The following is a 27,912-nucleotide window of genomic DNA, read 5'->3' on the forward strand; positions in this document are numbered from 1 at the left end:
ACTTGTGTTTTCCCCTCCCCGCCCCATCTCAGACTCCGCACACCCAGGCCCAATCTGAGACAAATCAACCGCCTTCGGTGGTAGACGCGCTCGTGTACAACGCAATTTACCACGACGCGGGGGAACGCCCCCTTCTTGACGTCACAGCCAGGGGCCGCGGGGCACCCTGGGTAACCTGGGAGGAAACGCCGGGTGGTGCTCGGGTGCCTTGCGCATGCGCGCCGCGCTCCGGAAGTGGGGGCCAGGAGGCCGCGTCACCGTAGCAACCAAGGCTCGCCTTGTCGCGTCAAGCAGCAGCCAGGCTCTGCTTGGGCCTGTTGCGGGCTCCTTTCCTCCCCCTGCCCCGGTGTGTAGTGGGGCTCTCCAGCATCCGACAAAGTGGTCGGGGGCGGGGAGGGCCTTGTGACGTAGGGCAGAGCCCGGAGGGGTCAGGGAGTGGGTGGGGATGGGGTGCGACAAGCCCAAGGGATGCTGGCAGGATGGGTTTACACAAGTCCAAGCTGCCCCAGATGGGCAAGCCGTTGAGGCCCCAGGAGAAGGGTAATATCGCGGGGCTAGCTGGATTAATGGGGGGAAGGAAAGGAGGCTAGAGGGCAGGAGAGAGGTGCAGGTACCCCTCCATCCGTGGCGTACACTCCTTCCCCTCATGGCAGTAACACAGCCGCACATGCCCCGTCATCCTCTCACTGATCCATTTCGGAAGTAGTTGTGTGCCTTCTGAGTTCTGGGCCCTCGGGGTTAAAACAGTTCCGTATCTTCTTGGAGATTACAATGTAGCAGAGGAGACAGACTTGGAAAAATAGAATCTCCACCCAAGGAGGGAACAGGGAAAGCACTGTGGGGCTCTGAGGGTGGAGGGAAAAGGGGAGATTTCAAGTGGGCACTGAGGGATGCATAGGAGTTGGCTAAGCAAAGGGGTAGGGAAACACAACACAAAAATTAGACCATAAACCACTGACTGTAGATGTGTGTGGTGTGTTTGGACATTTATTTATTCCCCATCCATTACTAGATGCCAGGAACCATGACAGCTGGTGAAAGCAGAGGGATGGGTAACACAGAAACAGCCCTCCCCCTCTGAGTACAGAGGCTGGCTAGGGACACAAAACCAAGCGACGCAGGGAAAGTCATGACTGAAATGGGGTTCTGGCACAGAGGAGTCTCTTTCAGGCATTGGGGAAGACCTAATGATTGCACTGTGAACAGAAGAAATTGAGGTAGGCAGGGATTTTCCTGGTGGAGGGAACAGCAAGGAGAAAGGAATTTGGCAAGTTCAGGAACAGAAAGTAGGACACTGGGCAGGTAGCATGGCATGTGCTTAAGGGCATGGGCAGGTCCCTCCCCTCTCAGCCTCAGTTTCCTCAACTTCCCTGAGGTGCTGCTCCCGGGGCCTAGCCTGTGCAGGCCCAGATCCCCCTCACCACACTGCTGCACGGCACTCCTGGACATGCGTTGTGCACAGACATGTGCCCCCAGAGGCCCCCCAGGCCAACAAAGTATCCCCTGAGGCCTGTGTCCACTGTCATCCTAAGACACACTAGCTTGAAGACAATCCCGTCGGTGCCAGGTGGCCCGTACCAGCACTCACCATGTTCCTCCTCCTCCCGGGCACCACAGACATCCTCAAGTCCTCCTTAATCATCTTTGTGGTGGGTGGCCCCGGCTGTGGCAAAGAGACCCAGTGCAAGAATATGGCCATTAAGTATGGCTTCTGCCACGTGGGGCTGGGTCAGCTACTGCGGCAGGAGGCCCAAAGGAGCACCCACCGGGGCCGGCAGATCCGTGACATCATGATGCAGGGGCTTCTGGTACCCACGGTGAGAACTCATGGGCACAGGAGGTGTGGGGTGGACATCAGGACAAACTCCGGGAAGGTTGTGGCTCCCGGCTTGGCCAGTGCTTTGCTGTGCTGAGTCTCCTGTCTGGAAAACGGGGAGACGACATTAACAGCTGTGTCGTGGCTCGGAGTGCAGCTCAGTGGTAGACAGCGTGCTGAGCATGTGCAAGATCCTGGGCTCCCTCCCCAGAAGCTCCCCAAAAAAGGTCATTGTGAGGATTGAAGACATCATTCCCATAAAGTGCTGGGCAGGTACCTGGTACCTAAGAATTACTTAATAAAATTAGATCTTATAGTCAGCAGATTCCACATCTGTAGATTCCACCAACTGGGGATTAAAAATATTTCAGGAAAAAAGTTGCTGAAGATACGCAGACCTTTTCTTCTGTGGGCATTCCCTAAACAGCACCATCTTAAACAGCTGTTCTCATGGACTTGGCCTGGTGTGTCTGGACGTGACTCCAGGTCTATGGTTGACTTTTGTCGGCTCTATGCAAATGCTGCACCGTTTCACATGAGGGACTTGGGCATTCCTGGGTTTTGGTGTATGTGGAGGCACTGAACCAATTCCCCTTGTGTGCTAAAGGACCACATGTTTATTCTCTTTGTAACCCCACGTCACTGGCCTCTTCCGAAGGTGTTTCATAACCTGTAAAGAAGGGTAATTAATTCCAGTGCCTACCTTAAAGCATCATAGTAAAGATTAAATAGCAGTCTGCTCCTGGCAGACACACACAGCACGCGGTTGACATGCCCAGTTCCCAGAAACGGTTTCCCTGGGCTGGGGATGTGGCTCAGTGGTAGAGCACGTGCCTAGCAAGTGTGAGGTCCTGAGTTCAAGTCCCGTCCCTGAGAAAAAGGGAAAAAGAAAACTGTTTCCTGTTCCCCTAGGGCATCAGAGCAACCCCGGAATCCAGGGTACAACAAGACCCTGTCCCAAAAAAGCAAAACAAAGAAAACCCCGGCAGCTTAGGGCTGAATGTGGCTCAGTGGCGGAGCACTTTGCCGAGCATGTGCAGGGTCCTGGGCTGCATCCCCGGCACTGGGGGACAGCAGGGTGTGGATCCGGGGCGGGGTGGAACATCGTGTTCCCCCATCCTCACCAGTTTGTAGAAACTGGTCTTCCGAGGACGGTGGGGGAGGGGCCCAGGCACTGACTTCTCCCTCTTCCTTCCCAGGGCCTCATCCTAGACATGATCAGCAAGAACATGTTGTCCCACCCAGAGAGCAGGGGCTTCCTCATCGATGGCTTTCCCCGGGAGCTGAAGCAGGCCAAGGAGTTTGAGCGCATTGTGAGTGCCCCCAAAGTGAGAGAGAGAGAGTGAGTGTGTGTGTGTGTGTGTGTGACTGTCCCTCCCTCCCCACCTCAGGTGAGGCTGCACTGGATGGAGATTAGAGGGGAAGAGGCCCAGGGCAGAGATGATAAAAGGAAAATGAAGCTTCTAGAACCTGGGATGAGGAGCTGGTGAGCTCTCTCAGGGCAAGGAAGTCATTGCAATATCTTGCTGCCCAGTCCCTGGCACCTGGTGGGTGGACTGCCCAGTGAGGAGCAGGTGGGTCGCGCACCCACACAGTCCATAAGGAAGGAATATGGTCTGCACTCCTTTTGGCGGGTTTGGCATTTGTGGAGGGGGTCCTTGGGAGTGGAACTGCATGGGCTTCCATTCCTGCCTCCACCGTCTCAATTTTGTGACCCTGGACAAGCCCCTTGATCCCCTGTGAAATATCAGAATGAGCCAGGTGCAGCGGGGCACACCTGTAATCCCAGTGAGTCAGGAGGCCGAGGCAGGAGGATCGCAAGTTCAAAGCCAGCCTCAGCAGCAGTGAGGCGCCAAGAAACTCATGAGACCCTGTCTGTAAATAAAGTACAGACTAGGACTGGGATGTGGCTCAGTGGTTGAGTGCCCCGGAGTTCATTCCCTGGTACCTCCCCCCAAAAAATCAGAATGATAATGGTGTGAGCACATGGAACATTCCAGAAGATGAATTCATCCACACAGAAGTGTTGAGAACAGCGCTGGACTCTGCAGAAGCTCGGGAAGCGTTCACACTGCTGTTGCCATGGGGACGTGCAGGCCCCCGAGTTGCCAAGTCAGTCAATTTTCCAGAGAGGCTGGTGTGGAAGCTCCCCCGTTTTTAAGTGTTGGGCACTGATTCTTAAAAGAAAATGGGTGACACTGTAGTCCAGATGGAACGCAGGTGGACCACATGGCTCGAGGCTCCGGTTTTCCAGCTTCTGTCCTGAGGCTCTGCAGCCACCTGTGGGGTACATTTAGCTGGCATTGTCCCCGGACACCTCTTTAGGCTTGGTGCTGGGCTGGGGCTGAGGCAGACAGAGAAATTAATCAGCTGGGCCTTTGCCCTGGCGGGGCTGGGTCCAGGAAAGAAAGGCAGCCGCTAATAGCCTTTAACTTCATCACAGTGAGTCCAACAGAACTACTTCCATGGAGGTGTGAACAAAGGGCAGGGCCCCACCCACCCATGGGGACGACTGTCTCAGCTCCCAGTGACCTTTGATTCCATCAAAGTGCCAGGACTTCTTTGAAGGGATTTTAAGTGGAATCTCACAAATCCCAGAAAAGCCTAGGACCTCCAGCCTGCCACGGGTTTCTTTTCCAGTGTGTCCATTTCTAAGTAGAATTGAAATGATCCCAATGGGACAGGGCACCTGATCTGGTGTCCATACAGGTCCTTTGGTAAAGTCCAAGTTGACATGTACAGATAACCAGAAGAAACTCACTCCGACTTGCCCAGCCTGTCACGCACTCTCCCTGTCCGCTCTTGACGGGGCTCCCACGTGCACCAGCCAAACTGAGGAGCCCCTGCTCTCCCAGCCCCTCCCGGCTGTTCATCTCTAAGCCACGCCCACAGAGCTCACCCTGGCGGCCCCGCCCTGTGCGCTGCAGGGTCTCTGCATTCGCACACAGGCATCTGAGGAGCAGGGGCCACACCTGTCCCATGAAGGCGGGATCCCCAGCCTGGGGGCAGGCAGCGCCCCCCTAGTACTATCTGAGGTGTGCCGATTGATAGCCCCTTGGCATCCTCATGGGGATTGGTTCCAGGACTCCCTGAGGCCAAAAATAGAGAGAAGTTCGAGACCTTATGATGCAGGGCACAGGGTTTTCATAGAACCTGTGCACGCTCTTCTGTAGGCTCTGACATTTTATTTACTTTTGGGGGGGGTGCCAGGAATGAACCCATGGCTCCATGCCTGCAGGCAAGCACTCTAGACTGAGACACACCCCTAGTCCCCTCCTGTGGACCTCAGTCATCTCCAGGGACTTACAACACCTGGTAGGGTGTCAGTGCTGTGTGAGTAACTGTCCCTTGTATCTGTTTAGGGACTGACAGCAAGGAAAGAAGTCTGTACCTGTTGGGAGATGCAATTTTTCGGTCTGTGTTTGGTTGAACAGCAGAGACAGAAACAGAGGGCTGAACCTAACATTGTTTTTAGTCACCCCCATGGCCAGTGACATTAATTCTCCAAGGATCCAAGTAATGATACCACTACCTTAAAAAGTAAGAAGTATGAAAAGGAAGAGGATGGCTTGGGGGTGTCAACTGGGGCTGGCAGTGGGCAGATCCGGAGGCACCAGCCCAGGTCGGCCAGAGGAAGCAGACACCCTGGTCCACAGTCACTGTCCTCACCGGAGAGGGAGAGTTGCCAGCTCTGTGCTCTCACTGCTCCCGAGTGGGAAGCCAGCAGTGAAGCCTTTCAATGTTTGTGACGAAAGTGTGGAACTCACGGCAGTGGGACAGTAGCAGGTACAGCCACCGTCACCGTGTGGCCACATTGGTTCTCTCTGCATCCAGCCCACTGCCCAGCGGTGCATGTGTATCCGTGTCCTCCCCAAACCTCACGCTGACCGCGACCTCAGATCTGAAACCGTGGGCGTTCATCCCTCAGTACTGACTTCACTTTCTTCAGCGTCTCGGGAATGTCTCTTAAAGCGGCTTGGTTAGCCTGGGGAGCCCAGCACCAGTGTCTCCACAGGGCCTCTCCCAGCCCACCAGGGTCTGTCCCCTGCACTGTGTCCCTTCCCCTGTGTCCCTCATCTTCCCTGCGCCCAGAAGGTCAGCCACAGGCTGTCTTGAATCCAGGTTCACTACGTTGTTTTCCATGCACAAGTGTTTTACTTAGCATGTATTTCTCAAAGGGGAGACTGGTCAAGCCGAGCGCTGGTCGTCCCGCTGGGGCCTCCCTGCGGCAGCCTGGTGGTCCTGCCTGGGTGTCTGCGTGCGGAACAGCCGCTCCTGTTGGGTGGCGAGGCAGGCGCTGCAGTTGGCTGATGCGAGTCCTGCCTCGCTTTTCTTCTCAGTGCATCTTTTATCTCGGTCTCTCTCTTTTTTTTCCTCTTGCAATTTCTTGAAGAAACCTGGTGTTCAGCTCACTTAGTGTCACATGGTGTGCATCTCGCTGATGGCAAAGCCGTATTTATGTTAGTGTTTCTTGGTGCCGGGTCGGGGCCAGAGCCCAGGGCGCACGCGTGCTGAGCATGCACTTCACCCCAGCCGCCCCTGCCTGCGGTTTTCAGAACTCCTGCCTCTGCGTTTCTATGAACTGGGACTCAGCATCACCTTTGTCCCATCTATCAGGAGGAGCCTCCTCTTGTCTCCTCGAGATGGTTTGTTGGTTTCTTAAATGTGTCAGGCCCCGTGTTCTCGGGGGCCCAGTGGTGGTCCTGGGAGAGGGGAGAACAGCGCCGGGGGGTCGGCACAAGCTCAGCATGGAGCGTGTGCTCAGCACCTGTGTGACCCTGGAGTCCATCCCCAGCAGCACCACAGCCAGACCCGCGCAATGGCAGCAGGGAAAACGAACAGACCAAAACCCAGAGCTCAAGTTGGACAGACAGAAGTCCCTTCCTGCTGAGCTTTGACAGTGGTGGGGATCACATCCTGCCTGTCCCTGAGCAGTTCGGTCCTGCCAGGGCTTGCTGGGTAGGTCCAAGCGGAGCACCGCGGAGGCTCCTGGATGCCTGAGGCCGCACGCTCTTAGGCCGGAGTCTGTTGGGAGCTGAATTGTGTCTCTCAGCAGGGAGTGGGGGCCACCTGTCGTCCAGGTGCTGGGTGAGGCTGAGGCCCCGAGATTGCAGGTTCCAGGTCAGCCTGGATAATTCAGTGAGACCCTGTCTCAAAATAAAAATATAGTAAGGACCGGGGTGTAGCTCAGCCATTGAGCGCCCCTGGGTTCAATTCCTAGCACCGAAAAAGAAAAAGACCAAGACCTAGGGCTGGGTGTGGCCGGTGATAGAGCCCTCGTCCAGCACGTGTGAGGTCCTAGTTCCGTCCCAAGCACGTGTGCACGCACACGCGCACACACACAAGAAATGAAATAAATCAAAATCAAAATCCTAGCCTCTAAGACCTTGGAATGTGACTGTATATATTTGGAAATAGAGTCTTTAATGGACTCATTAGTGTGTGCGAGGACAGTCCTGTAAGAAGGTATGGGGACACAGACACAGAGGGGTGACCATGTAGGAACACAGGGAGAAGATGGCGTCTCCAAGCCACGGAGAGAGGCCGTGGGGGAGAGAGCAGCCCTGCAGACACCTTGACCTGGACTTCCAGCCTCCAGAACTGTGGGAACATCAGTTTTCCTTGTTCGTGTCATTAGATCTTCCTTGCTACTTTGTCAAGACCGTCCTCAGGAAAGGTCACGGCCGTTACTGTTGCAGAATGCCCATCAGCCTCTTGCCTAATGGTTTCATCTGTTGCTGAGCTGAATTGTTTATTTAATTAAATGTTGCTAAATGCTAAGTTTTCCCTGCTGGCCAGTTTCCCCTTATTTATGCATTGGAATTTTTCCCTAATGAAGAACATTTTCTTTCTCCACTAGAACTCTGGTTATCCTGAAATCCTGCTCTAGGAGGGGGCTGGGATGAACACCTGGCCCTTGGCCTGTAGCAGTGAACAGGAGTTGGGGTCCCAGCCACCCCTGTGCGGACGATAGGAGCCGTTGTCCTGTGGCTCCTGTCTTGCTCTCCCTCTCTGGCGGTGGACTCCTGTGAACACAGTTGGCCTCCTGTCTGTGGGTCTCTCATCCACAGACTCAAGCAGCCGCAGGTGGAAAGATTCATTTTAAAAACCGCCCCTTGCTGGGTGTGGTGGCACATGAGACTGAGGTGGAGGATGAAGTTCCGGGCCCTGCCTGGGCAGCTCAGTGAGGTTTTGTCTCCAAGTAAAAACCAGAAAGGGCCGAGGGCGCAGCTGTGCCTCAGGCCCGGGGTTCAGTCCCCAGAACGGGGGGGGAAACATGGCTCCTGTGCCGAAAACATACAGGCTTCCTTGTTGCTGTTCCCGGAACACCAGCACAGCACCTCTGACACAGTGCCGACGTCGTGCTGGGTATCCTAAGCCATCTCCAGAGGATTTCAGCCCTGCGGGAGGATGTGTGGAGGCTCTGTGCAAACGCTGTGCCATTTTGTGGAAGGGACTTGAGCTCGGATTTTGGAATCTGCTGTGTTCCTGGAACCGTCCCCCATGGGTGCCAAGGGGCAGCTGTCCCTGTTCAGTGTGTTCCCGTCAGCTGCAGTCATCTTCCCTTTGTCATTTCTAATTTCTTTTTCCAGTTAGCTATCTTTCTGATGCTCAATAGGGCGCACCTTGGCCTCGGGGCGCCCCTTCATGCGGACCCGGCGACCTCTTCCCGTGGAACACCGCTTTCTGGCGCAGGACTCTGAGCCTCCCTGGCCCTCCTCCTGCCCTGTCCCAGGCCGGCACTTTCTCAAGGAACCCTCGTTAAGTGGCGGGTGTTTCCAGACAACAGCCAACAGAGCAAGGAAACTCATATTTTCGTTTTGCGGGTCTGGGGACGAACCAGGGTCTTCCGGTGTTAAGCAAGTCCGTCCTCTGCCACTGAGCCCTACCCCAGGTCGGAACACATGCTTTTTTTTTTTTTTTTTTAATTTTTATGTAAACAAATGGGATACATGTTGTTTCTGTTGTACATGGAGTAACAGCATACCATTTGCATAATCATACATTCACATAGGGTAATGAGGTTTGATTCATTCTGTTATTTTTTCCTTCCCCCCACCCCTCCCACCCTCTTTTCCCTCTATACAGTCCCTCCTTCCTCCATTCTTGCCCCCCTCCCACCCCCCCATTATGTGTCATCATCTGCTTATCAGTGAGATCATTCGTCTTTTGGATTTTTGAGATTGGCTTATCTCACTTAACATAATATTCTCCAATTTCATCCATTTGCCTGCAAATGCCATAATTTTATTATTCTTTATAGCTGAGTAATATTCCAGTGTATATATATGCCACAGTTTCTTTATCCATTCATCAATTGAAGGACATCTAGGTTGGTTCCACAATCTGGCTATTGTGAATTGAGCAGCTATGAACATTGATGTGGCTGTATCTCTATAGTATGCTGATTTTAAGTTCTTTGGGTATAGACCGAGGAGTAGGATAGCTGGGTCAAATGGTAGGTCCATTCCAAGTTTTCTAAAGAATCTCCACACAAGGAAGGACTGTATAGAGGGAAAAGAGGGATGCGAGGGGTGGGGGGGAATGGAAAAAAATAACTAAATGAATCAAACAGCATTACTCTATGTGAATGTATGTTACTCAAATGGTATGCCTTTACGCCATGTACAAACAGAGAAACAACATGTATCCCATTTGTTTACAATAAAATAAAAAAAATTAATTAATTAATTAATTAAAAAAAAAAAAAAAAAAAAAAAGAATCTCCACACTGCTTTCCAGAGTGGCTGCACTAATTTGCAGCCTCACCAGCAATGTATGAGTGTACCTTTTTCCCTCATCCTCTCCAACACCTATTGTTGCTTGTATTCTTGATAATCGCTATTCTAATCGGGGTGAGATGGAATCTTAGTGTAGTTTTGATTTGCATTTCTCTTATTACTAAAGATGGTGAACATTGTTTCATATGTTTGTTGATTGCTTGTAGATCTTTTTCTGTGAAGCATCTGTTCATATCCTTAGCCCATTTGTTGATTGGGTTATTTGTATTCTTCGTGTAGAGTTTTTTGAGTTCTTTATATATTCTGAAAATTAGTGCTCTATCTGAAGTATGAGTGGCAAAGATATTCTCCCACTCTGTAGGCTCTCTCTTCACGTTACTGATAGTTTCCTTTGCTGAGAGAAAGCTATTTAGTTTGAATCTATCCCAGTTGTTGATTCTTGCTTTTATTTCATGTGCTATGGGAGTCCTGTTAAGGAAGTCTGATCCTAAGCTGACATGTTGAAGATTTGGACTTACTTTTTCTTCTACAAGATGCAGGGTCTCTGGTCTGATTCCAAGGTCCTTGATCCATTGTGAGTTGATTTTTGTGCAGGGTGAGAGATAGGGGTTTAGTTTCATTCTGTTGCATATGAATTTCCAGTTTTCCCAGCACCATTTGTTGAAGAGGCTATCTTTTCTCCACTGCATATTTTTGGCACCTTTGTCTAGTATTAGAAAATTGCATTTATTTGGGTTTGTGTCCATGTCCTCTATTCTGTACCATTGATCTACCTGTCTATTTTGGTGCCAATACCTTGCCGTTTTAGAGCACATACTTTTAAAAGCACAAGTCCACATTGATCTTAGCAGTTCACACATGACATTTACAGTGTTTTACTTCTCTCTTCCCTGTCACTAAAAATTTGGGTTGCTATCAGTGTACTCGTTTGCATTATCCCGTGAGATACAAAATAGCTTCCAACAGCGCGTCGTTATTAACTACTAAACTTGGTGCAGTGGTGCACACCTGTCATCCCAGCGGCTTGGGAGGCTGAAGCAGAAGGTTCGCAAGTTCAAGGTCAGCCTCAGCAATTTAGTGAGACTTGTCTCAAAATAAAAAATAAAGTAAGTCTCGGGATGTATAGGTCAGCGGTAAAGTGCCTCTGAGTGGGTTCAGTCCCCGGTACCACCAGTTTTTTTTCCCTAAGAATAAAACTGCTGACATAAATTTAAGCTTTCTTTAAAGTCTTACTCTTCCTTATAATATATCCCCCCATGGATGAATGTAAATAAAAAATACCAGGTCATTTGGAATAATGATTTTCTCTGTAATTTTAATTGTGTGATGAGATTGATACACAATTGAACTCGTTTGTTTTCGTTTGGCTTTTTATAATTAGGGACTCCTTTTTTGTTTGAGATGTTTATTATTTACTTATTGATGGCACTGGGGATCAAACCAAGGTCTTGTGCATGCTAAATATTTCATTTTACTCATTTATTTTGTGTGTGTGTGTGTGTGTGTGTGTGTGTGTGTGTGTGCTAAGTATGAGCTCTACCACTGAGCTGTTCCTAAAATTTAATTTTTGAACTGGGAAATTGTTTCATGCTTCCAAAACCAAAGTCACATGAAGACACATCCTGAGTCTGGTACCCCTCCCCACCCGTCTGCCCTCCTCCTCCCGCGCTAGCCTTTTCAGTAGTTCTTGTCTTGTTCTTCTGATGTTGCTGTTTTCAGAAATAAAGTGGGGATGTGTGTGTCCCCATCTCTCTCTGCACATTCTTCCCTCTCCCCACTTTCAATGTTTGCTCGTATCCAGTTCTCTGTCTGTGTCCAGAGAACTCCCTGTGACCTTATGGGACTCCACTGCACGGCCGGGCGGTCATGTATGCAGTTGGTCTCTCATTGCTCTCGGTTGTTTCCAGTCTTTTGCCTCCACAGACCCTGCCACGCTACATAACTTGGACTGTCATCTCCTAACTTCGCTATCTTTGAAACGGATTAGGAGTGGAATTGCTGGGTTAAAGAGAAAAGCACAAATAATCTTGCTGGACACTCAGGTGGCTCTTCATTTGACATGGGTACCAGCAGCCACACTAACAAAGGATGCCGCCAGAGTTTTGGATTTTTGTCAACCTGCTTAAGTGAGAAGTGATATTTCAGTGCAGTATTATCGGCGTTTCTCTTACTGAGTTAAGTTCCCAAAGTTAAAAGGCCACCTCTGTGAACCCCCTCTATACTTTTTATTTTTCTTCAAATAATTGTTGGTGTTTTCCGTGCTGATTTTTTTCCCCTGGTACCAGGGATTGAACCCAGAAGTGTTTAACCATTGAGCCACATCCCCAGCCCTTTTAAAGCTTTTTATTTTTATTTTATTTATTTATTTATTTTTATTTTGGCAGGTTCTACTATGTTGCTGAGGCTGACTTTGAATTTGTAACCCTCCTGCCTCAGCCTCCGGAGCCCCTGGGATTGCAGCTTCCTTGTTAATTCTTAGAAACTCTTTCCACATTAGTGGTGTTAGTTTTTGTGATATGGCTTGCAGATTTTTTCCCAGTTTGTCAGTTACCTTTTAACTTTATTGTGTGTGTGTGTTTATACACTTTTTTTTTGTAGAGCAAGTAATGTTTCCTCCTCCTCCTCCTCCTCCTCCTCCTCCTCCTCCTCTCTCCTTTCTGCCTCTCCTTCTCCCTATGTTGCCAACCATGGTCACACAGTCCAGTACCTGGATTCAGGTGATCCTCTGGCTTCCGTCTCCCAAGTGCCAAGCCCAAGGCACATAGCACTCCCCTGGCTAAGGCAACTCGTTTTCAAATGTTCACCCCATTTATCAACCTTTACCATTATTGTTCCTGGATTTTGCGGTGTAATTTATTTCACTCCCAGGATATAAGGTGATTCTTCCATGTTGTTTTTTCCTAGTTCCCATATGGTTTCTTTTGATTTGTTTGAGGCTAGTTTGGACAACGAAGGAAGGAGCCAAATTTTTGCTTCTTCCGAGTTGCTAACCAGTTATCCCAACACCATTTATTTAAAAGTCCATCCCTTCTCCACTGACGTAGGATATCCCCTGGCCATACAGCAAGTTGCTACATTGACCTGGATCTACTTCTGTTCTTTGTTTTGTTCTATTTTTCTAGTTGCGTGCTGCTATTGTAGAGGCTTTGTCATGTTTTAATATCTAGTAGGATTTGATGTCCCTCCCCGACCTCCGCCACCTGTTGCTTTTCTCTTCCAAGCCTCTCCTGGGCATTTTTGCTGATTTCTTCAACCTTATCTCCATTAAAAAATTATGTTCTTATCACATGTAAATTATAAACTAATTTAGTATGACTTGGCTCCTTTATAACATAGTCAGCCTTTTGTATCTGCCAGTTTCACACTCATGGTTTCCCGCCACTGTGGAGTCAACCAACCACTGATCACAAATATTAAAAAAAAAAAAATTGCATCTGTACTGAACAAGTATGCTTTTCCCCGTCATTCCATAAACTATAAACACCTATTTACACAGCATTTATATTGCATGAGGTATTACAAGTCATTTAGAAATGACTTGAAAGTCTATGGGAGGCCAGGCAGAGTGGCTCATGCCTGTAATCCAGCAACTCAGAGCAACTCAACTTGAGGCAGGAAGATACAAGTTCCAGACCAGCCTCAGCAACTTAGTAAGACCCAGTCTCAAAAAATACAGGGCAGGGGAGGGTAGCTCAGTGGGAAAGTGCCCCTGAATTCAATCCCAAGTACAACACACACACACACACACACACACACACACGCACAAAGGATGTGGGTAGATTCTGTGTGAATTATGCCATTTTATGAGAGACTCAGGTATCCAGATTGTGACACCTGTGGGCAGTCCTGGAACCAGTCCCCTGGTGAGACTGAAGGACAACTGCACAGTGGTCATGGAGTCAGGAAATGTGTTATGTGCTGATACAATCATCTCTGCCGAGTGAAGTCATGGTAAATCATGTTTTTACCCCTTGCATAAAAAAGAAGGAAGAGTATCAGAGGCATATTTGTTTGTGCCATAGACTCTAAGGTTGTCCTAGCAGGAGGGCCAAGAGCAGATGCCCTCACTGCCTCCAGGAGGGTGGTCCTGGGCAGGCGGGGCAGCAAGACCCACTCTCCCATGTGCCTTGTCTGGCTCAGTAGCTCTGGGAACGTAATTGACCTAGCTCTCCAAAAACTAAGTACATAGAACTTGAATTAAGCAAGAGACCAGGGAGGCCCAGAATTTATCTCACTCCTGGTCTCTGGGAGAACTGGTGCCCGGGGCCCCTTCCTCATCCAGTCCCCTTGGTTGGTGCCTAGGTGGGCCGGGCCCCCGACATTGTCATCGCGTTTGACTGTTCCATGCAGACCATGGTCCGGCGGGTGCTGCACCGGGGCCAGGTGGAACACAGGGCAGAAGACTGTGAGGTGGTCATGTTTCGTCACCTGGCGACCTATTATACCTTGTGTGAGCCTGTCCTGACCTTCTACCAACAGAAGAACCTGCTGCGAAATGTAGGTAACTCCCCCTGGTCAGTCACACACCCTAGGAAGTCAGTCAAGCTTACCCAGCTCAGGGTCACCCTGAGGCTGGCCTTGGTCTCCCCAGCACACACCGGGGGCTTTCCTCCACTAAGCACAGGCTGTGTGAAGCACAGGATGTAACAGGCGCTAAAACCCCAAGAAATCCTTTAGATTTCACATTCCCCCGCAGACGAACGCATCAGGGTGTCACAGTTCATGGTGACCTGCCTGGCTCCTGTACTCTTCAGAGTAATGTGGATGCAGGAACTGTGTATCCTTGTCCCTGTCCCAAGTCTGAGCTGTGCCTTCTCCCACATCCCAGGCTCAAGTGCAGCACCTCCAGGTCCACTTTTAGCTGGAATGGGATGGACAGAGGGCCGCTCTTGCACCACCCACCCTTCTGGACTGGGCCAAGGGACAGCATTTCCCACCCTGACTCCTCTTGCTGTGTCCCGTAGCCTTGGGGTGGCACCTGGGCCGGCTAACCTGCGGGTGTCCCAGGTGTATCTGAGGGTGGGGGGTAGTGTCCCTGCCATGGGACTTACACCTTCCTCTTGGGCTCCCCCTTTTCTAGATCTTGGCAGAAGAAGCTCCAGAGAACATTTTTGCCAAGTGTTGCTCTGTCATTGAAAGTCTGTGGTGAGCTGGGAGGGGCGGGGGCTTGGGCCGGCCCCCACCCCAGAGCCTGTGCAGGACTCAAGAGGGGTGTGGTGCCTGCGACATCCACCAGGGGCCCAGGGAGCCCTGCCCTGAGCAGATCCTGCTTCCCAGGTCCCTACAGTGGGGGTAGGTGCCTAACACACCTGGACAAGGTGAGCTCCTACCCAGTGTGGTCGGCCTGGCCGGTGGACCCAGGCCACTACTTTTTGATTATGAACCCTGATTTGTAAATGTTAGTATTCACCCATAACCTCGGAGACCTGCCACCGTCCACCTTGGGCCAGACAGGTCGCAGCTCAGTGCCCTCTGCCATCCAGTTACCTCAGTGGGCAGTGGCACAAGCCACACCTCCACCCCAGGCTGTTAGAACCAAACAAAGGCGGGTGCAGGACAAGCTGGGCCACTCCTGAGGCACAGCCACTGCACGAGGCTCTGCAGCCACGGCTGCATCCATGGGAACCCTTGTCCCTGGAGGGTGCTTTGCTTCCCAAGTTCCCAGAGGGAAAAACAGGGACAGGGGACTGCCCTGCCAGGACTCAGCCACTGTCTCCTTTCCAGAGGTGAACGGCAGTCTCGGGGGACCACATCCCACTCCCTTGGGTTGAACCTGTTCCTCAAACAGAACTGTGGCCAGCATGCAGTTTCTTTCTTTTCTTTCTTTCTTTCTTTCTTTCTTTTTTTTTTTTTTTTAACAAAAAGCAGTTTATTTAGCAACAACAACAACAATAAAAAAAAGCGGGGGGGGGGGTGTTTAAGAAAGCACAATGCACCTGCAAAAAACTATTTTTTATATTTTGGTTTTCTTAAAAAAAAAAACACACACACAACACAAAGCTTGTAATTTCCAATCACCATTACCATTTTTTAAAACATCTATAAAGAACAACATCTGCTTCAAAACCCTACAGGGAGGAAGGAGGAGAGGGAGAGACAGACAGACGGCACCCAGCAGACACAGGGAGGTTTTGTTATCATTTATTTGTGAAGTTAAAAACGAGCGATAAAAAGTAAAAACTGCCATACAATTTTTTTGTTTGTTCTCATTTTGTTTTCAGTTTCAATCTCCTCTTGAACAGATGAAAAGACAAAAGACCAGACCAGTCCTGGGGGGGGGGGGGGGGGGGGCGTGCGGCCGAGCTAAGGGAGGAAAAGGAGCGAGAGGAGGAGAGGCGGGTGGGAGGGGTCCTGCAATACAACACCTGGTCCAAGGAATGTTCCAACGCTAACTAAAAAAAAGAAAAAGAAAAAAAGAAAAGAAAAGGAAGGAAAAAAAAAAAAAAAAAAGCAAGAATGACTTTTTTTTTCCTTTTTTAAAAGTTTATTTTAAAAACAAGAAGAGGGCCACGGACAGTAGGGAGAAAATGAATCACTTTACCCTCAGGCGGTTTCAGGAAGGCTGGGGGGTATAGAGATTTATATATATATATTTATATATCATTTTATAGGTTTTGTTCTGCTCTTTGTTTTTAATTTTAAAATTTTTTTGGCAGAGATTTAATTCTCGCTATCTTCTAAGGCTGGCTCAACGTGAAGTATCCCGATTTTGAAAGGAAGAGTATGAGAGACACAGAAGGAGCGAGAGAGCGAGAGCCTGGCAGCCTGTGCCACCACCTCGGCACTCACCGCGAGGGCTCCCCGGCACCCCCATGGCGGCCATCGCTCTATCGCCAAACCATGAAATATAAAACAAACAAAAGCCCCGAACAGAACAAAATGGAGAAAAAAATAAAGATTTTTCACAGATGAAGAAGTTCACATTCATTCGATTCATTGAGCCTGCGGAGAGGGAAGAGATAGGAATTGGTCACTACGGGGAGGGGGAGCAGGGACTGGGGGTGACAAGGAGGCTGGAAAGGCTGGAACACCCACACGGGGCGGGAGGGGCCAGGAAGCCGCTCCCAAACCTGCAGCTGGCTCAGGTGGAAGGGAGGAGGACGGAGGTGAGTGAGCTAGCCTCACGGACTCGCTGGAGTCAAGACTGCTCCTCGATGGGGAAGAGAGGAGCGCGGCAGCAAGAGAGAAGCAGAGGCAGAGAGGCGCGGGCAGGAGAGCTGTCCTGTCTGAAGGAAGGAAGGAAGAAGAGGGGGCGGGCTCCCGGCGCATCACAACATTGACAATCAGAGATCACGGTGTCCCCACAACACCCCTGTGAGGTAGGTTGGAAGGTGGCAACGATCGTCATGCCCACTTCACAGACAAGACCGGGACACAGAGGCGAGCGCGAGAGCGAGAGGCTGAACAGTGCCCCAACCCTCTGGGCGGGCTCCTGGCTCCCCACATCCCCGCAGAGCCAGGCTGCCTGCAACAGTCACTTGGTTGGACACAGGATAAAGATCGTGGCTTAACAAAAATGAAAGAATAAAAAGAACAAAAACCAAAAAAAAAAGTGATGCATTGAGGGGGAAAAAATAGACGTTTTCTTCCCAAGTGGCCAGATTTTGAGTGAGTGGGTTAGCAGCTGGGATGGCGACCAACGCGATGCTGCTTGCCTGTCCCCCACCCCCAGGACTACCCACCAGTTCACAAGTTCCACCTTTGTGTGATTCGCGCTCCCCCAGCATCGCGACAGCGTTACACAGGAACAAGCAGCTGGCGGAGGGAGGCCTCTTCGTTAACCTCTGGACCCAGCGTGCGCTTCCCGGCGGGCGCGTGGGCACTCCCGGAGACCTCTGCCACACGGCCCCGCTGCAGGCATCAAGGGCACACCCCGCAGGGGAAGGGGTTTCCGGCGCTACCCACTAAGGCAGGATGGACGGTGGCCGGGGGTTGGAAGGAGAAAGGAGGAGGAGGAGGGTGGCAATTCCCACTTGCCTGCTGCTGTCCCTGCTGGGTGGGAGGCGGCTGGGGGCCACCAGGACCTGGAGTCTGTCCGTAGTAAGCGGCCTGCTGTCTGTAATACTCCGCCCAGGCGGCGCTGTAGTCTGGCTGGGATCCTGGGGGTGCTCCAGGACCCCCTCCGGTGGCCACTTGCGCTGTAGGTGGAGGAGGGTGAGTGGCTGTTGGGAGAGGCGAGCACTTGTCCCCACAGTCCTGCCAACCCTCCAGCGCCTGCTCACCTTGCTTCTTGTAGTACTCCTCCCAGGCCTTCGTGTAGTCTTGCTGGGGGGGTGCTCCAGGCTGCTGGGGCTGCTGGCCTGTGGGGCCAAGTGGGGTCAGAGGATGCCCTTCCTGGGTGGGACTTGACTCCCCCAGCTCACTACAGACTCACCTATCTTCTTGTAATACTCTTCCCAGGCCTTAGTGTAGTCCGACTGGCCAGTGGGAGGGGGCTGCGGAGGCTCCCCCTGAGTGGGCGGTGCAGCAGGGGCCGGGGCAGGTCCTGGGACAGGTCCTGGGGGCTGCTGGTAGTAGTGTGAGTAGTAGGCGGCCCAGGCGGCGTTGGGGTCTGCGGCTGCTGCAGCAGCCTTATCTGCAGGCCAAAGGGGAGTCCAGGCTGAGGAAGGGGGCTCAGGAGTCTGGCCCCAGCTTCCCCTGCGCAGTCTGCCACTTACTTGGGTCATGAGGAGCAGGCGGTTGCCACTGGGGATAGGTATTGCCCCAGCCCTGGGGCGGGTACTGGTGAGGAGGGGGGCCACCAGCACTGCAGGACAAGAGGAGGGAACACAATGAGCTGAGGTGCGGTGGCCACAGCCATCAGCATCAGGCAGGGATGGCAGCAGGCAGTCAGCAGGTCAGAAGCCCCAACCACCAGACTTAACAGGGTGTCTGGGCGTTGGCCCAAGGACATGACACAGAAGTCACACAAAAAACATCTGAGCACCCGCATGAGGAAGATACCAAGGCCAGCAAGGCCATGCTGTTTCTGCGTGGCATCTGTGAGACAGGCTGCCCCAGGCCCGACAATGAGCACCTGCGATGTGGCAGCAGGCTTCTTAGTGGGAATGGAAATGGGGCCTGTCCTCTCCAGGCCACCCCATGCCCCAAGTCCCAAGAGTCTGAGAGGAATACTCACTGTGGGGGAGCCCCTGGTGGCCCCTGATTGAAGGGCCCGGGGTTGAAGGGGCCCATGGGGCCAGCAGGGCCTGGTCCCCCAGGGCCTGGTCCAACTGGACAGAGGGGGCCCTGAAAGGGAGAAGCTGGTGAGGTGAGCAGTGGGTGGGAGGAGAGTGTACACCCACACTGAGACCCCCTCCTGGAGCCCACCTCGATCTTCTCCTCAATGAGCTGCTTGGCATGGTCGATCTGCTGGGGTGAGCCTCGGATGATGAACAGTTTGAAGTTGGGGTCCCCATTGGGTGGCAGCTGCCGAGAGATCTCTACAAAGGCGCCCGTCTGCTGGTTTATGGCTTTCACATTCTCACCACCTTTGGAGAGCCAGAGCCAGTCAAATTGGGTGGGCAGGGCATGGGGCAGGGCACAGGGCAGGGGTGGAGGGCATGTAGGGCTACTTACCTCTGCCGATCACCAGCCCGCATTTGTGGGTGGGAATGGAGAAGGTCATCTCCCCACCAGGAGGGCCCCAGCTGCCTTGGCCTCGTCCTCGGCCCCGGCCCCCGGGGGGCATGCCAGGGCCCCCAGGAGGGCCCGGGGGACCACTCTGCCAGACAGGGAGGAGGAAAAGTATCAACCAGGAAGCCTGCCTGGTCTTAACTCTGCTGGGGTGGCCAAGCCAGACTCCTCCTGGCCTCCCCAGCCCACTCAGCACCCCCCCAGGTCACCTACCCTGAGGCTCTGAAGGAGATCATTGATAATCCGGGCGGCATGCTCACATCTGTCTGGGGGGCCCATGATGTGAGCGATCTTTTCAGGTCCTGTCCCGTCATCTGAGGCCAGCACCAAGAGAGCAGAGAGACTGATTTAAAAGAAAAGCAAAACTCCAAACCCCTGCAACATTACCTCTTCAGGCAGACAATGTCCCAAGCCAAACATTTGTAAGGTCTCAAGAGTGCCACCTGGGGCTGGGGATATAACTCAGCTGGTAGAGTGCTTGCCTTGCAAGCACAAGGCCCGGGATTCAATCCCTAGTACCACAAAAAAAGAGTGCCACCTGCCAAATCCTGCTCCCTCTGGGACTGGGAAAGGGGCAGAGCCATACTCCAGGATAGAAGCTAGGTTGTCAGCTGAGTGGTTTTACAGTATAATCTCTTAACAATAATGGAGAGGGGGTCTCTCTGCCCATGTTTAGGGTGACAAGAACTTAGGTTAGGCCAGTCATCTGACCCAGTCGCCTGGGTACCCCAGGCTGCCCTGGGTAGATTTGATGGGTACAGGAAACATATTTCCCATGGAAAGACCACACATGGTCAACTTTCACAAAGCTGTTTCACATGGGAAGAGATAAGGCATGTGCTGATGGCTGGATCAAGAGCAAGAAGGCCCAACCAAGGGCTATGGCCTAACCACAGTGCCATGCTGCCTCGGGGTTTGCCTCCCAGGAAAGGCCAATGGCAGTCACAGCCCCTGACTGATCCTAAGAGGAGAGCCCACCAAACCACTCACACCGATTTCAGGCTCAGCCCTGACCTTGCTTGAACTGTATCCGCACACCAGCATCGTTCTGGATCTTCTTGATCATTTCTCCACTCCGGCCAATGACTACCCCAACAGAATGTCTGGGTACAGGCACCTGGGAGAGAAAGAAGAACAGGGGTCAGCCCAGTGCCATCTCCTGCAGCTCTGTTGCCCTCTGCCCATCTCTTGGCCCTCTATCTCCTGGGGTGTTCTTGCACTCACATCGATGCCCCCACCAATCCGAGATCCATACTCATTCCGATCTCCAAAGCCTCCTTGGTCACGTTCCCGGAGGATGTCCATCACCATCTCGCAAGCTTGCTGCAAACATAAGGGGCACAGAAAGCATGGGCAAACCCTGCCACCCACAGCACCTGTCCTCCCAGGCTCCCAGTCTCAGCGAAGGTTCCACAAGTCTCTGTGGAACCCAGCAAAATATCCCACTGAGCTCTCTATCTGCCACCCTAACGGGGGGCAGGCACCACCAGCAGTCTAGTCTTCCAGATAAAGAAAGGAAGGTTGCAATTGAGGCCAACTGTTGAAGCAGCTCAATAAAAGAGCAGGTCGGGACTGACTTCAAAGCTGGTATTCTTTTTTTTTTTTTTGGAGGTGCTGGGGATTGAACCCAGGGCCTTGTGCATGCAAGGCAAACACTCTACCAACTGAGCTATCTCCCCAGCCCTCAAAGCTGGTATTCTTGAAGACCTCTTCACATTGCACATCTGCACAAATCCCAAAGAATGCAGACCCTGCCACCAGCCTGCCTGTCCCTGAGATCTTCAGAGCCCAGCACACCCCAGGGAATGCTCACCTGCACTTTATAAGGATCTCCAATGATACGGAGGGGCTTGTCCACATTTGTATTCTGGGAACCATCCTGAATTAAGATCATCTTCACTCCAGCACGTTCCTTGACAACCAATGATAACAGTTAGTGTGACTTTCTGGAGCTGGAGGGGGTGGGGAAGCCCTGTGCACAGGAGGGAACTGTGCTGCCTGTCCTTGGTGCTGCCCCTCACCTGTAGCTGCTTAATTGTCTCTCCGCCTTTGCCGATGACCAGGCCGGCCTTGCCCGCAGGGATCATGATCTCCTGCACAGTGCCATTTTGGCCCCCATTGGCATTGTCGTGGAACTGTCCTGGGGGACCCCCACGACCCCGAGACACAATGTCATCCAGCATCATCTTCGCTTTCCTGAGGAGGAGAAGAATAGGGTGCTGTCACTTAAAAATAAGGGTACTGGCCAGCTGCCCCACCCAGCTTAAAGGGGAGCTGACCCCAGTGAGTTTATCTGATAGAAATAACAAGGGACAGGGGCAGGCACTGGGAATGTTCAGGCTTGCAGCTTTCCCAGATGTCTGGATTCTGGGCAGTCGACCTATCAACATATCAACACAGCTCTCTAGAGGGCAGGAGAGGAAGACCCGTGTGGTGTTGCCCTCGACTAATGAAGTTAAGAAGGGCTTCTGCCTGCTCCCCTCACCACAGCAAGGGCCAGTCAGAGACTTACTGGACAGATTCAGGGGCTCCTGTCAGGGACACGCTGCGCTCAGGTAGGCCACCGCTGTCTGGAGAGAAGAGGAAATGGGGTCAGTACCCTCCTGGGCCTGAGGGCACAGAAAGACCTGCCATGGAGATGAGGACACTCCCAGAACCACCTGCGGCCACTTCTGTCACCACTCCCCAGCCTGACAAATCAATTTATTTCCCCACAAATGCCTGGAAAGTTACTCCATTCAAGACCAAGGTCAGGAAGCTAACATCCAATAAAAGAAACAATCTGAAGAGGAAAAGATGAGCTGGAGGGAGAGGCAGATTCCAGAAAGCCTCAAATCTATGCCCTGTCTCAACATCACTGAGAATCTCTCCAGTCTCAATAGTCGATGCGCTTCACACAAGAATTCTCAGAAAGCCTGTCAAGCAGGCATCCAAAGTGCAGAGGCAAACGACTTGTCTGAGATCAGATGAAGAGTCAGAATTGGAACTTACACCCAGGCCTGACCGCCGCGAATGATTACTCCTCTAATACTCCACGCTGCCTCACACACTCCTCCTTGCAGTTACTTAGGAGGCAACCTAAAACAATGGTTCAGCACACACTGCCTGAACAGAGGCACCTGTGCTTGATCCTACACCTCCGCCTGCCCACCCGTGGCCAGTTAACGGGAAGAAAAAAGTCAGTTACACTGAGTGGTGGTACAATAGTTGCAATACTGCCCTGGGCCCAGTATACAGTAAGCACCTATTAACTCCAGCCCAGCTCACTGCTACAGGGTCCCAGAAAGATTAAGGGATTGATAAAGAGAAGAGGACAAGTCAGCCCTGGTCTCCATTCCCACAAGAAGCTGGTTCTCTGTACCTGGAGAGATCTGTACTTTGCAGCCTGAATCCTGCTGGATTTTGTTAATTTGTTCGCCTCCTCTGCCAATGACTAGGAGAAAAAAAAAAAGCAGTCATTGGCTGAGGGAGACCAGAACTCAGCATATTTGGGTAGGGGTTTCTGGCCACCAGGCTCCTGTCAGCAAGGGGGTGGGCCCCATTCCTAGAGCCTTTAACCCTGCCCTCCCTGCCCAGAGGAGGAAGGAAGGAGAAATGAGAGCAGACAAGGGGCATCTCTCTGACCAGGAGTTCTGGGCTGGCAGGGGCTCGGAACACCATCCCTCACCACAGTGACCCACACTCACTTAGGCCCACCATGCCATCTGGGACCCTGTACTCTTCTGTCATTGAAGTCCTGAAAAAAAGAGAATGGAATGGTTGGGGATATAAGCTCAGTTGGTAGAGTGCTTCCCTCACAAGCACAAGGCCCTGGGTTCAAATTCCTAGCACCACAAAAAAAAAAAGAGAGAGAGAATGGAAGGTTAGCCTTAAGGGGATGGAGGAGGATGGGAGACTGAGTCTTCTGGAGAAAAGACCCTGGGAAACTGAAGCCATGGCTCTGCCTCTGGGGACTCTCAATGCTTCTGCTTACAGACCCTGCATCCTACAACCTGGGGACCAAGATGCCACAGGTCTAAGCAGCCAACAGATAGGGCTCCCTCTCCCCACAGCAGGTCACATGACCTCTGCAGGTGTCAGTGTCCTCTCACTGCCTCAGAGAGAGCACTCACTTAGAAGCTCCCACAGCAGGTCAAGTCATTTTAATGTCTACTGACTCCAATAATAAAGCTGGTTATATATCCTATTTTCATTTTCCTGGTTTTTACTGTATTTTACAAAACTCACTGACCTATGTCAGAGTCACTTAATCTATCTGAGGTGGCAAAAATGTAGCAAAGACCCTTAGGCTTGGCTGACACTCAGTGGAACAAGTGTCCACACAAGACTGAAGTCTGTTTTTCTGAGCATCTGCAGCCCAAGGGAGGGAGCAAGAGGGCAGAGCCCACCCTTCATGATTAGCTACTATTATAACTGCCCTCCCCACGGGGGGTGCAGCACAAGGAACCGACACAGTTCCCTGCCTTCTCTCTGCTGTGCACCGTCTGGTCCACTAGCAACAGAAAGAAGACCTGAAGGGTGCAGGCCCAAACAGAACCCTCGCAAGTCAGTATACTCAGCCAGAGACAACTGAGAAACCAACCCATTCTCCATGTCACAACTTACCTCGGGGGAGGATGAATGGGTCCAAGTTGAGAACTGATTGCTGCAGAGAGAAATTCCAAAGGAAAGACTAGCTTAGCTCTATCTTCAGGCACCACACACGTCCACCCCAAGGTACCACTGACCACACAAGGGACAACCAGTGCTTGTCACGGTGGTTCTGAAGCTGATCATGAATCTGACGGGTTCTGTAGTCCTTCCCCACAAAAACACACATAGTGGCCTTATTTTTCTTTTTTTAAAGACTTCCTGGTTGACAAATTTATTTATTCATTTTTTGTGGTGCTGGGGGTTGAACATACAGCCTCACACAGGCTAGGCAAATGCTTTACCACTGAGCTACATTCCCAGCCTCCAAAGTCAGGGATGGCTTCTACAGGGAATGAATCCACATGCACGTTTTTTTTTGGTCTCAATTTCAGGGGGTTACAGGATCCCTAAAACTCACAGGTTCCCCATATGTGAACATCACGAGCCCTCCATAAAAGCTGCCACTTGCTCAGTGCTCGTAGTTCCTGACTTCCCAAAACCTCAGGACCCTGAAGCTTCCCTGTGCCTACATCACCCAATGGACTTACAGTCTCCCTGGGAAGCCAGCTTCTTGCTCTCCGGCTGATCTGTGGAAGAAGAGAATGTCAGATGCAGCACCCACCCACCTATGGCTGCCTCAGACCTGATGCTGATACCACATGTCCTGGGCAAACAACCCCCCAGCCCTAGCATGAGGGCTGAGACAGGAAGAAAGAAGAGGCCAGCACTAAGGTGGGACAGGGCGTGGGGGACACTTCTCAATCCCACCATGAACACCCAGATTAAAAGATACTTTCTAACTAGGAAACAACAATGGCAGCACCAAATCCTTCTAGTTTAGGACCAACCCTGCCTGGGGCAGGAGCGGAGGATAAAAGTAGAGTTGATCAGGAGTTGAACACTGGCTACTTCTGTGGTAGTGCACCATGAGCTGGGGCTGGCATAACTTTACATCAGGCCCCTTGTTTCCCTACTCCCACAAGGGGAGGAACGATCTTGGGAACCTACAACTTTACTCTAGCCACAATCAGAGTGTCCTCCTCTCAGCCACCTGATCTCAGGATGGCAGGCTGAACAAAGAATTAACAAAGTTGGGATGGCTGAGGTTAAGAGACTGAAAAGCAGTGGTTCCCTCCCATCACTAGGAACCCCACTCAAAGAAAAGCACTCCTTTCTGCCCTCAGCCCTTCCTCCCAAACTAAAAGCATCCAGTGGGAGTTACCTCCATCTTCCAACTGTCTCTTTTGGCCCCCAAAACCAAAATCAGGAGTGCTGTTATTCACGGTTGTAGCAGCATCGCCTCCAATTTTGGCTGCAATCTAGAAATAAAGTAAGAAGCACAGAATAATTACTACCTGAAACCACCCTCCATGGCACCAAAACTTCTTAGAACACCTCAGGTGCTGTCTGGTGGGGAGCAGCCCTCCTGATTTAGGGAAGGGTCTGTGGGTGCAGATGTCCTAGATGAAATTTTCACCAAAGGCCTCAAATTTCTCACGAGGTATCTAGGAATGTCAAAATCTCCCCTTTCCTCTCCTCAGTGGGATTTGTGCCTGACTTGTTGGCAGGCAGGTTGCAATCAACACTGGCTCTACTCTAAGGGATGAAAGGAACAACAGCTCAGGTGCCAGGGAGGATCCTGAGGGTCACCTGCATGAGCAAGAGCTCTCAAACATTTCCTCATGCAGGTGACCCTGGTGCAGAGTTGGAAAGTGTGACTTGAGCCAGGTTCTTGAACACCCCGCCTCAAAATCCTTGCAAAAATGTACTGAACAAATCTGTTGGAAGCATTTTGCTTCAAAGCACCTGAAATCCTCACATGAGCAAAAGACCCTTCTGGAACACAGGTTACATTTTAGATACATGAAAAGCAACTTCAAGTAAACCCTAACCCAACAAACTAACTTATGACCACAGTCTTGTTCATGGTTTAGAAATTCAAACCCTGAGTTCAACTCTTAAAAACAAAACAACAGCTTACCTCGTGCCAAAGCTCTTGGGATGCCCATATGGGGCTGTACGTCTATCACCCCAACAGACAGCATCAACTCCCCCAGTTAAAGCTGCCTCAGACACATGTGGTGGAGGGACAACCAGATCAAATGCACCAAGAATCTTTAGAACCCATCCCATTCCCAGGGTGAGGAAGCCTGAGACCACACCAGGAGACAGGGCAGGAGTCCACCTAAGGGGTCCTCCCATCTTGGGACGAGCCAGTCCTCAACTGGAGGCATTGGGACAACCCTGAGAGCTCTCAAAGGGCCTGAGCTCTCAGAGAGCCAACATGCTTCCTGAAAGGGAAGAAGTCCTCCCATTCTAAGGGCCCCCACCCCTCCAAACTGGGGAGGAGGCTGCCAATGGAGCTGGGGAGGTCAAGTCACACCAGCATGTGACACGTCCATGTTGTAATCGCACCTAAACACACAGCAATGGTACCCTCCCTACTTTCCCAGAGACAGACCAGGCTTTCAAACTATTCAAAACATCAAAGAGCTCTTATGTGCATCTTCCCCATTTCGCCCAAATGCTCCACCACTCCAGTCACAAAGGTGTCCACTCTCCACTCTCAGGAGGAAGGGTTCCCCTCACCGAGCCCCTCCTTCCTTGGAAGGGTACAGAAACAGGACTGGGTTCGGAGCGAACATGGCCCTTTGCCCCGATGTGGAGCGGGGGCTTGAGTAGAACCCTTCACCCCGGAAGGTGGGCCCTTGGCCTCCAGGAGGGAGAGTGGAACATGCTTTCGTGTCCTAAGGGGGAGTCCCGAAGTGAGTTCCAGGGTTCGGGGCCCCTGCACACCAGGCGCCGCTCATGGTGACCCCCAGTACGCCCCTACCCCCTGCTGGAGGGTCACTCGCGAGGAACCCACAGCAGGCGCAGAGGAAGGGCCAGGCCCCCCGCCTGCCGCCCACGTGACCCCGCCGCGGCCCCGGCCCCCACCACCGGCGACCCCGCGCGCGAGCACGTGACCCCCGCCCCCTCCCCCGCCACCGCGCGCGCGCCCCTCAGGCCCGCGGCCTCCTCACCTGGCGGGCCCGCTGCACGGCGTCGGCGAAGGCGTCCTTGCGGATCCCCGGGCCGCCCCCACCGGGCGGCTGCGAGGGGCCCCCGGCCGAACCTCCGCCCGGACCGCCGCCGCCCGGGCCGCCGCCGCCCCGGTCCCCCGCACCCGGCGGGCCCGGCGGAGGGCCTCCCCCGGCGCCTCCGGTTCCTCCGCCCCCGCCGGCAGGCGGCGGCGGCCCGGGCGGGGGTCCTCCAGTGCTGTAGTCCGACATGGCGCGGCGGGGCCGGGCCTGGCGCGGAGGCTGAAGCTGAGGAGGAGGCGGCGGCGGCGGCGGCTCAACGCGGGAACAAGGCCTCGCTCCACACGGCCGCGGAGCACTCTGGGAACCCAGCGGCTGGGAAGACGAAGAGCGGGGAGAGGGTCGCCCCCTCCCGCCGGCGGCGTGACGGACGGCGCGTTCAGGCCAATGGGAGGTACCCATCGCTCGCCGCACACCAATCGCGGAAAACGGAGGCTAGGCTCCAATCGGAGTGCTGTGAGAGACACTGGGCGGGAGGTTCAGAGTGACTGACAGCTGTAGGAGGCAATGGGCTGCGGACTCCCGGCGCTGGGCGGGCAAACCGAGGCTATCCGAGAAGGCCGGAAGCCCAATGAAGCGTGAGTTCCAGATTCGCGGGGGCGGCTTCGGAATTAGATTGAAGGCTCCAAAGAGTCACGTGGGCTGAAAGGAGGGGCTCAGCGAAAGACCCCTTTGGACGGGCAGGGAGGGTGCTCAGCGTGATAGTCGTGCGGGCAAGCCAATGACTTCACGTGGGAGGAGGTGCTTATAAAGTTTGACAGTCAATTTAATCCAATTGCTGACGAGTTCTGAGTGACGAGATTGGATTTGGCCTTGCTTTTCTTGTTAACCAGAATCCTTTTCCAGCGCTGACGTCTAACCCAATGGCTGAGTGACCGGGGCGGGTGTTAGGTGACTGACACTGGTCTGGACAAATGGCAACAAAGTAAAATTGCCCAGTTTTGGTGGGAGCCAGTGGAAGTGCAGCTGCATTGGGGCGGAGCCGGCCACCACACCGCGAGAGGGGATTAGTGGGAGCTGGAGTGAA

The 27,912-nt window shown here is 52.5% G+C and overlaps 2 protein-coding genes across 3 annotated transcripts; one reads left to right on the plus strand and one right to left on the minus strand.

The window, feature by feature from the left end:
- Positions 1–296: 296 nt before the first annotated feature.
- Positions 297–14,785, plus strand: LOC124967893 (adenylate kinase isoenzyme 1-like). Its single transcript, XM_047530341.1, has 5 exons — positions 297–346; positions 1,618–1,817; positions 3,016–3,129; positions 13,861–14,055; positions 14,639–14,785. Exons 2-5 carry the CDS (start codon positions 1,692–1,694, stop codon positions 14,705–14,707), a joined length of 504 nt encoding a protein of 167 aa, XP_047386297.1. The 5' UTR covers positions 297–346; positions 1,618–1,691; the 3' UTR covers positions 14,708–14,785.
- A 1,194-nt stretch (positions 14,786–15,979) lies between these two features.
- On the minus strand, positions 15,980–27,209 carry Khsrp (KH-type splicing regulatory protein). 2 transcript variants are annotated; one of them, XM_047532059.1, is made up of 20 exons: positions 26,829–27,209; positions 25,028–25,124; positions 24,354–24,392; positions 23,779–23,818; positions 22,860–22,909; positions 22,535–22,606; positions 21,686–21,743; positions 21,195–21,369; positions 20,987–21,085; positions 20,398–20,496; positions 20,188–20,290; positions 19,387–19,487; positions 19,117–19,261; positions 18,868–19,028; positions 18,677–18,786; positions 18,216–18,304; positions 17,933–18,133; positions 17,781–17,858; positions 17,536–17,696; positions 15,980–16,500 (listed from the first exon to the last, which is right to left on the minus strand). In XM_047532059.1, the coding sequence occupies exons 1-20, from the start codon at positions 27,075–27,077 to the stop codon at positions 16,492–16,494; spliced, it is 2,136 nt and encodes a 711-aa protein (XP_047388015.1). In that variant the 5' UTR covers positions 27,078–27,209; the 3' UTR covers positions 15,980–16,491. The 2 variants fall into 2 exon arrangements, with proteins under 2 accessions (XP_047388015.1, XP_047388014.1); XM_047532058.1 differs by having other exon boundaries at positions 15,980–17,696; positions 26,829–27,208.
- Between the last annotated feature and the right edge of the window lie 703 nt (positions 27,210–27,912).

The sequence above is a fragment of the Sciurus carolinensis genome, chromosome 17 (genome assembly GCF_902686445.1).
Source record: "Sciurus carolinensis chromosome 17, mSciCar1.2, whole genome shotgun sequence".
Classification (NCBI taxonomy): domain Eukaryota; kingdom Metazoa; phylum Chordata; class Mammalia; order Rodentia; family Sciuridae; genus Sciurus; species Sciurus carolinensis.

What these genes read in the sequence shown, in the direction of transcription:
- LOC124967893 (XM_047530341.1), top strand. Translation starts at nt 1,692, where the DNA reads ATGGCCATTAAGTATGGCTTCTGCCACGTGGGGCTGGGTCAGCTACTG. An exon ending in CCAAGGAGTTTGAGCGCATT is followed by an intron (nt 3,130 to 13,860) that starts GTGAGTGCCCCC and finishes GTTGGTGCCTAG; the next exon opens with GTGGGCCGGGCCCCCGACAT. An exon ending in AGAAGAACCTGCTGCGAAAT is followed by an intron (nt 14,056 to 14,638) that starts GTAGGTAACTCC and finishes CCCCTTTTCTAG; the next exon opens with ATCTTGGCAGAAGAAGCTCC.
- Khsrp (XM_047532058.1), bottom strand. Translation starts at nt 27,077, where the DNA reads ATGTCGGACTACAGCACTGGAGGACCCCCGCCCGGGCCGCCGCCGCCT. An exon ending in CCGTGCAGCGGGCCCGCCAG is followed by an intron (nt 25,125 to 26,828) that starts GTGAGGAGGCCG and finishes CTTTATTTCTAG; the next exon opens with ATTGCAGCCAAAATTGGAGG. An exon ending in AGAGTATTACAAGAAGATAG is followed by an intron (nt 17,859 to 17,932) that starts GTGAGTCTGTAG and finishes TTGGCCCCACAG; the next exon opens with GCCAGCAGCCCCAGCAGCCT.